Genomic DNA, 8,472 nt, shown 5'->3' with positions numbered 1-8,472 from the left:
CGTCCGCCGGCCCGGGAGCTCGGGCTGTGAGCTGCCTTGGCGTCTGCTACGATGCTTTTGCTGTTAATAGGAAGTGGTAGCATCGTGGTGCTGTTGCTGAGAAAGAAAAACGTAACTAATGTTGTTGGGTACTGGCTTGGCATGCTGCTTAGTATGCGAGGGTAATTACAGATTGGAATGGGCTGCCCAGGGTGGTGGTGGAGTCACCCTTCCCGGACGTGCTTAAGGAAAGACTGGATGTGGCACTTAGTGCCGTGGTCTAGTTGATAGGATGGTGTTGGGTCATAGGTTTGAACTGATGATCTCAGAGCTCTTTTCCAACCTAATTGATTCTGCGATTCTGTGATTTATGTGGGATCTAATCTGTGTGTACCAGCTGGGGATGGACGAGTGTCCTCTGGCCCATGAGTTGCAAACCTGTTAGAGAGTTGAAGACGGACCTGTTAGAAGGAGTCCAGAGGAGGGCCCTGGAAATATTCAGAGGACATATCGCTAATGGGGAGAGGCTGGAAGAGTTGGGGTTGTGCAGCCCGGAGAAGGTTCAAGGGTCACCATCCTGTGGTACATAAAGGGGGCTTTTTGCCAATGCTTGTAGTGACAAAGGACAGGGCAAAATTTCTAAACTAAAGTGGGTAGGTTTAGATTTGGCGTAAGAATGACATTTTTTACAATGAGAGTGCTGAGACACTGGAGCAAGTTGCCCAGAAAAGCTGTGGATGCCCCATCTCTGGAAGTGTTTGAAGGCCAGGTGGGATGGTGCTTTGAGCCACCTGATATAGTGAAAAATGTCCCTGCCCATCCCAAGAGGGTGGACTGTAAATAACCCTTAAAGGTCCATTCCAAGCCAAACCACCAAGGAGCCTAGTCTGTAGAAGTGGCACAAGTTCAGGGCACCTGCGGGAATGCAGCCTCTGTGGTTTTGGGAGCTGTGAGGAAAAGCCCATTACTCAGGAAAAGGTGGATTGCCTCAGGCCAGCTGCAGTGTTGATGTAATTTGTAGGGATTTTGGTTCACGGCCATGAGGAGAATGGGACTGGATAATCAAGAGATCACAGTTAATTCATCTCTTAAATCTTGTTTGAACCTTTCTGTTGCTCTTTTGCTACAGAACACAATTATCCTGCAAAAATCTTGACATTAATTTGGCTAATAATTAATACTTCTTTATGCTTTTGCTCCATTGACATAACCTCAAAACCTAGGAGCTGATTGCCTCTAAAACCAATCTAAAACTTTGTTCTTTTAGGCTATTCTGTACAAAGAGAATCTGTCTTTCACCTCCTTTCCCAGTTTTTACTGTAAAAGTAGGTAATGACTATATCATGTAATTTTTTTTTCTCTGAAGATTAATTTTTGTTTATTGACTTTTTCTCAAAATTTGCAGGTTACTTACAGACAACCACAGAAGAACTGTAATTGTGATGTTTTGTGATTGAACCATGGCCATGAACGACAGCGTTAATATCTTGAACTCTGCTTATCTGGCAGTGGAATATATAGACTCTTTCTTACCCGACAATCCCCTGCAGCAACCATTTAAAAATGCTTGGAATTACATGCTGGATAACTACACAAAGTTCCAGATTGCAACTTGGGGATCCCTTATAGTTCATGAAGTTTCATACTTTTTGCTCTGTGTACCAGGATTTATCTTTCAGTTTATACCATACATGCAAAAGTATAAAATTCAACAGGTAAGAGAAAGTTGTGAACTATACACTTGACTTGTCTTTGAGCACATCAGGCAGATCATATAACTGTGGTATCCTAGTGTATATGGTCCCATTTCATCTATCACTTGGACATCCTGGAAGCAACAAAGTAAAATTACTCTGTGTATCAGGAAAGAAAAGAAGTGAGTTTTGGTGAAGGAAAGGAGTTGTTTTTTCCTAAGGAAGGGTTATGCTTTTCACCATGGTGCTATAGAGAGGAAAGGGTATGTCAATCTTACTGTTAGTAAAGGTTCATATACATAGTTTTTATATCAGCAGGGGAAGGTGAATAGAATTCTGGCATCTGGTGGTAGAGGCGTGTCTTCATAGTATAAAATAATTACATGGTGTGCTTATTTAATAGCAGTTGTCTTCTTTGAAGTACCTCTATGCACATCCTCTTGAAAGGATTTTGAAATATTTTAACAGTGAAGAAAGCCTGGAATGGATTGCACACTCCTAACTGGAGGCAAAAGCACATGCAGTATCTAAAGATTATTGTTTTCCCCTAGATCATTATAATTTGAATCAGAAATTAATGACACCAGCTTCTGAATTTATTGCAGTAGTTGGTAGAATGTTTCCCTGCAAAAACTGGATGTTTTCAAGACAATTATTTCTTCACAAGTTTCTATCTTCAGCCTCTCCTTGTATTATTTTAACAATGGAAACACATTCTGCGGTGTGAAGAAGAAAAGCAAACTTGGACTGTGTTAAACTGTTGAGTACCAAATGTTCCTGCTAACTGTAAACACTGAAAAAACAAAAGTAGTTTGGAGGTGACTGACAAGACAACTTACCTTAAAACACTAGCCTAGAAAAATGAGGCTTTGATGAAACTGAATCCAATCCCATGTTATTTGTGTTGCCTGAGTTAATCTGTGTTATTGGAAGGCATGTTACCTGTCTTCCAAGGTGGAACTAAACTGACTCCAAATGAGTTTTTGTGGCACTTCACTTAAATGCAATAGAAACCTGTAATACAATTGATTCTTTTTGCTTCATTTTAGGATAAACCAGAAACATGGGAAAAACAGTGGAAGTGTTTCAAAACCCTCCTCTTCAATCACTTCTTCATTCAGCTTCCCCTGATTTGTGGTACCTATTACTTCACAGAGTATTTTAACATCCCATATGGGTGGGAAGAGATGCCGAGATGGTGCGTAGATTTTTCTGATATGGTGATGCTGAGTTTCATAAAGTTGGAGGCAGAATATTTAACAATTAGTGTTATCAACTCTAATAGGAAGTAATTTTTTGGCAGTGTAAATTGTGTTTGTTAATCACCCTTCAGTTGATGCTTAACTGCTATAAGAGCTCATTAGAATTTTCTAAATTTTTTTAAATGGCCCCAAGATGTTCTAATCCTCAGGAGAGAAGGGGGATTAGGAGGGAACTTATGGAAGCAAAGCAAGATTCCTGGTGGGATGGTTTAAATGTTGGACTTTCTGGGGGTTTTATTTACCCACATTTTTTTATTTCTCCTAAGTGTCTCTACCCTCGACCTTGTTTTATATCATAGCAGTAGTGTGTTCCTCAAAGGGGAGAGTGTACCACCTGCCTCACAGTCTTCTTGTCTTGCACTGAGCTGATAGACTTTTAAACAAAGCTGGATTAGCTAAAAGTGCCCCCTTCTCCCCCACCCCCAACACCAACAGTAGTTTTTTATCACAGAACGTCATCTTCCTTGGAGAGCTGTTTGCTCTCTGGTGTAGATAGCTGATGCAACTCTGTGTTTTTATATCAAGGTCTCAGACAGTCTGTGGTTGTTCTCTGTAGACTGCATTTGTAATACTGAAATGACAGCTTCTTACACTAACTCTGTGAGTTAACCTAATGCTAACTGAAGTGGGTTAACATGTGCTAACTCACTTCAGCATATCAACAGATGAGCTGATAAGCACAATAGCCTTTTTACCTGGTAATTAATATTTTTAACATGTTAAAAAAGTAGTGCACTGCTATTCAGTAATAGGTATAAACTTATTGCTGACCGTTATTACCATATAAACTATATTCTCTTTCAGGGTTATGTGTCTGCTAATAATTTGTATAAGTAATAGATCTTCTGCTTTTTAAAGGTATGTTCTGGTTGCCCAGTGTTTTGGATGTGCGGTGATTGAGGATGCCTGGCACTATTTCCTGCATAGATTGCTGCATCACAAGAGAATATACAAGTATATCCATAAGGTTCACCATGAGTTCGTTGTATGTATTACTTGATTTTTTTCTTTAATAATAGTTTTTAGTATGTGTGTCACAGAACTTATTTAAACCTCTTATTTGAAAGACCTAAGAAAATGGCATCCTTCTGAAAGCAGGATAGATGTCTTTTTTTGAGCTCTTTATCAAAAACAGTCATCCATTTTGTTTCTGAAGACACCCCGTCATTTTATTTCATTTCATTTCACGTGAACGAAGGCTCGCACTCTTGGTATAGTTTGATCGTATCTGTGACCAAGGTAAAGCAGACTTTTAAAAATGTCCATATGGGTCTCATTGCTCGGGGAAGGGAAACAGTAGGTGTCTGGGTTTGGTTGTTCATCAGTTCCCCACCACCTGGGCTGTTACCCAGAGCATATGAATCCCCAGAACGTGATCAGACAGGCAGTTCTTGCACAACCAGGGCGTGTGCGTCATGTACTTGATTCATGGAAGGGATTTCAGCTCTGGATGAGGGCCTCTGGAATCAGTATAGCCCATTGTGCAGTACTGCATTGAGAGCACAGTGCAGCACACTTTTTGGGTGGTTCTGCATTCAGGGGTGTTGGAGGTGGCATTGAGCATCAGGTAAGGAACCACACGTGACTGCAGCCAGGTAGGATCCAGCAGTGCTTGCACCTGGTAGATGATATTGCTGTGTTTAGGTGGCACTGTCTGTGGAACCCAGGAGTCAGTGCTATTCATTTCTGTGCTGCTGTGTATAACCTAGACTGTGCCAAAAGGAAACTGCAGGCTGCTGGGTCGGGGATGGTTTATGCATGCTGCCAGCAATAGAGGAGCTTGGTATGGATTGATGCGTGCATATGTACAGACATCTGCAGCAGCAGCTGCTTTTTTCGTCTTGCTCTTGGCAGCCACTCAGGTCTCTAGCTGGAGCAGCTTTTGGCCATTATTCTTGAGAGTGGTTAGCAGTTCTCACTGAAGTGATCTGTAGCCTAATGGCTGTTTCACTTTTCTTGATGGTAAAAAGAAATGATTTTAAAGTATCCCTTAAGACAAAGTGACTTCATTTTTTTCTGATGATTTTATAACCTTCAGCATTAGGTTAAAATTTTTTAAACTATTCTCTGTGCATGGTGTTCTATGATTGAAAACTCTCTGGAATGTCTTTTTTTGCTAAACGAAATGTAGGAACGACTCTGTGTTTGTGTATATATATGTATATGACAGCAAATGTCGTATCAATCTCAAAATAACATTTGAGTGGCAAAAATTTATTTTTAAAAATGGTCAAAGATGAGAGATTTTTAATTTTTATTTTGATAATAAATTTCTAAGTGAGTCCTGCTTCTGAGAATATTTTGGCTTCCTTCTTTCTTCCAAGACTGGATGTATAGCAAAGCTAATAGGAACTTGCCAAACACTTTTAATATTCCTGAAATAATGTTTTGACCTGGGGTGATGGTAAGCCTAAATAAAAGTTTTTAACTTTTCAACTAATAGTGAGGTGATTGGAATCACTATTAGAGTGATAATCCTTATGACCTTGGAATACTGTTTTTCCAAAGAGGAGCTAAATATGTGTGTTATGGCCCTTGCTCAGTCATACCTTTCCCTTTGCCCCCAGCATTGTTCCGTTTGTCCTGTTGTAGACTTGTGGGGTGATGGGAAAGGGAGAATATTGCAAAATGGTGGTTCTGATTTGGGAGTACATAAAACTGAAAATGGTGACTGTTCCCTGTCTGTCATCTCTTTCTAGTCTCCGTTTGGAATGCAAGCAGAATATGCTCATCCTCTGGAAACACTCATCCTTGGAACTGGCTTTTTTATTGGAATCGTCGTTTTCTGTAACCATGTGGTTCTTCTGTGGGCATGGGTGATTTGTCGCTTGATGGAAACCATTGACGTACACAGGTGAGATGCTCGTTGCTTCTTAATAATTGTTTTTTCTCTTGTCCCTACATCTGTCTCAAACTCACCTGTCTCTGTCCCTCAGATGTACTATTTATTTTGCACTAAAATGCCTTTATGTGTCTTGCAAAGAATGGCACAACCACCTGGAGAGTTATCACTCTTTCCTGTTCTCAGGTGGTGTTAACAGCAGGTCTTGCTGATTAAAAGAGTGTGGACTCTCAGCTAGAGCCTCTCAAGGAGGGTTAGAGAAGCTAGGCGCCTCATTAGGATGTCTGGCTATTGACACTTGGTGTGCAAGTGATCTTACGCATATTGGAACACCAAAAATCAATTACAAAAAGCGATATTCCAGCCAATAGTTCTTTCTGTTTAGTATTTTGCCAGACCGTTTTCTTGCTCAAGAGAAGCTTTATGCTGTGTGACCACTGGCTCTCTTTAAAACAAATACATACATTTATTTTGTTTATTTGTTTGTTTATTTATTGTGAATAAAAAGGACAAGACTTCTTGTCTCTGTACAAGTCTCTTCTTGACTTGTTTCAAATTTGGCTCCAAAATGCTAGGGCAAATCCCAGCAGGCTTAGTTTAGTTCATTTACAAATGGATGAGCTTTTCTTTCCTGTGTTCAAGAGGAAGGGGACATTGAGAGTTCATTTCTGAAATGACAGTATTAACACTTGACTTTGTTTTTGTAAATATATTATGAAGCAGATAGTGGCTTATTGCAAGCTGAGTGTAAGGTGTTTTAGTGGAACATAAAGTACCAGTAAACCCATGGCATAAAGCATTCCAACTTTAGTCATATTTTGTTTGTAGACTTCCCAAAGTATATGTTTTGACACACCATAAACTCACTGATGCAAAATAGGAAATTCCTGTTATAATTATCATTTTAGGTTGTTCTCCACAGGAGGGGTTTGTAGTGAATTGCCTTGCGCTCTCCCCACTAGGTGGTGGTAAGAGGCTTTCCAGTACTACTAAGCAAAAGAGTTGGAATCCCTCTAGAGCACACTGTTCTGCTTTTAATCTTACTTTGATCATATATTTGAAGAACTTGCAGTAAGCTGAAAATAAGACTAGACATACAATAATTGTTGATTTGAGATGCTCTCTGATGGGCTGCTGTGCTGATGTCCGTAGCTTGCACTTAAAGATAATGTTACTTATTCTTGTTCCTCCTTCCTAAAGTCACTCTTAGTTAAAACTGCTAAGCCGGCAGTGATTTTTTTAAGTTACCTGCTTAAATTTTTTTTGTATTGCCTAGTAAACTGAGCTGAAAAGCAAGTGCCAAAACCACTGTGGGATAATTTACAGAATGATTTGGCTAGGAGTAGAGGGCACTTGTTTTCATATTAAGCCAATATCATAGTGATTACCTCAGGACCTTGGAATACTATAAAATACTTTTATTTTATAAAAATGACAAGTTAGTGTCAATATTTTGTAGTTTATGTCTGAGAAAAATCCTTACCCTAGTTGGTTTTCTTTTTTTCCTCCCCTGTAGTGGCTACGATGTCCCACTGAACCCTCTTCATCTGGTGCCTTTCTATGCTGGGGCCCGTTTTCATGATTTCCATCACATGAACTTTATCGGCAACTACGCTTCCACCTTCACATGGTGGGACAGAATCTTTGGTACAGACTCGCAATTCATTGCCTATCAAGAAAAAGAGAAGAAGAAACAGTGCATAACAAAGAAGAAGGCTGACTAAATTTCCAGTGTAAAAGTCAACTTTTGCTTTTCTGTAAAGCGAAATAGTGATTGGGTGTTTAGCATAAATCTTGTTCCCTGGCTACTACGAGGTAGGGAGAAACAGCTAATTGAACAGCAGTATCTTTCTAATGGGAATGTTTTCTATTTTATACATAAGTACTGCATATATTTTAACTACAGATTTAAAGATGATGGAAAAAAAAATGGGAGATGACTTGTGTCTATCTTTTTTTTTTTTTTTTGACAAGAAAAAAATCAGGTTTATCTATAATGTTGCCCATTTTTGGATCCAGGTGGAATTATGTATGTACACTGAAGTTGGTCTTAGTTTTTTTTAAGTATATATTCTTAAATTTATAATATCAAATAGCAGAAGTTATTAACTAGCATCAGCACTGTATTATTTAAATATTGAGTGAAAGTTGCTTAAAACCAAAATGTCTGTTACTAGGAAGCTTGGGCAGGTCTTTTGCACACTGGATAATGTGAACTGCTAATAACAGAATACCTGGCTAAACATGAGTTATCGGAGACATTCCTGATCTAGATTTATTACATTATTTTAGATTACAGGTAAAAAGAATAGAAATTTTTATTTGAAGACACTGTTTTTTGCTGCTCTTTTGAAGTTGATCTGTCAGTGTACTTAGCATTTACATGACATTCTTCTCTGTGTTGTAATTTGCTGATCTGACTTGTTGCTATATTTGCACTTGTGACTGATGAAATAAACGTGGTTTGGTTTGATGTGTGTATTATATTTTTCATATGCTTTTAAATACAAGGCTGTGATAAAAACCATGTAGGGATGTAGTGTCTTACTCATCATCTCTTTAATGAAGAAGCAGTATCTGTTAGGATGGTTTGCAGCAGTGCCATCTGTTAAACTACTTACAGAGGCAGCAGTAAGAAATGGAAATGGAGAACATGTAAATTCTGCTGGCTTTTGTTTTGAAGGACTTGTTGCTA

The 8,472-nt window shown here is 39.0% G+C and overlaps 1 protein-coding gene across 1 annotated transcript; it reads left to right on the top strand.

The window, feature by feature from the left end:
* Nucleotides 1-1,361: 1,361 nt before the first annotated feature.
* On the top strand, nucleotides 1,362-8,250 carry MSMO1 (methylsterol monooxygenase 1). Its single transcript, XM_008638588.2, has 5 exons — nucleotides 1,362-1,694; nucleotides 2,723-2,871; nucleotides 3,794-3,920; nucleotides 5,635-5,789; nucleotides 7,294-8,250. Exons 1-5 carry the CDS (start codon nucleotides 1,440-1,442, stop codon nucleotides 7,499-7,501), a joined length of 894 nt encoding a protein of 297 aa, XP_008636810.1. The 5' UTR covers nucleotides 1,362-1,439; the 3' UTR covers nucleotides 7,502-8,250.
* Nucleotides 8,251-8,472: the final 222 nt, after the last annotated feature.

Source organism: Corvus brachyrhynchos, unplaced genomic scaffold (assembly GCF_000691975.1).
Source record: "Corvus brachyrhynchos isolate BGI_N302 unplaced genomic scaffold, ASM69197v1 scaffold178, whole genome shotgun sequence".
NCBI lineage: Eukaryota > Metazoa > Chordata > Aves > Passeriformes > Corvidae > Corvus > Corvus brachyrhynchos.
This window is presented reverse-complemented; position numbering and strand designations above follow the sequence as displayed.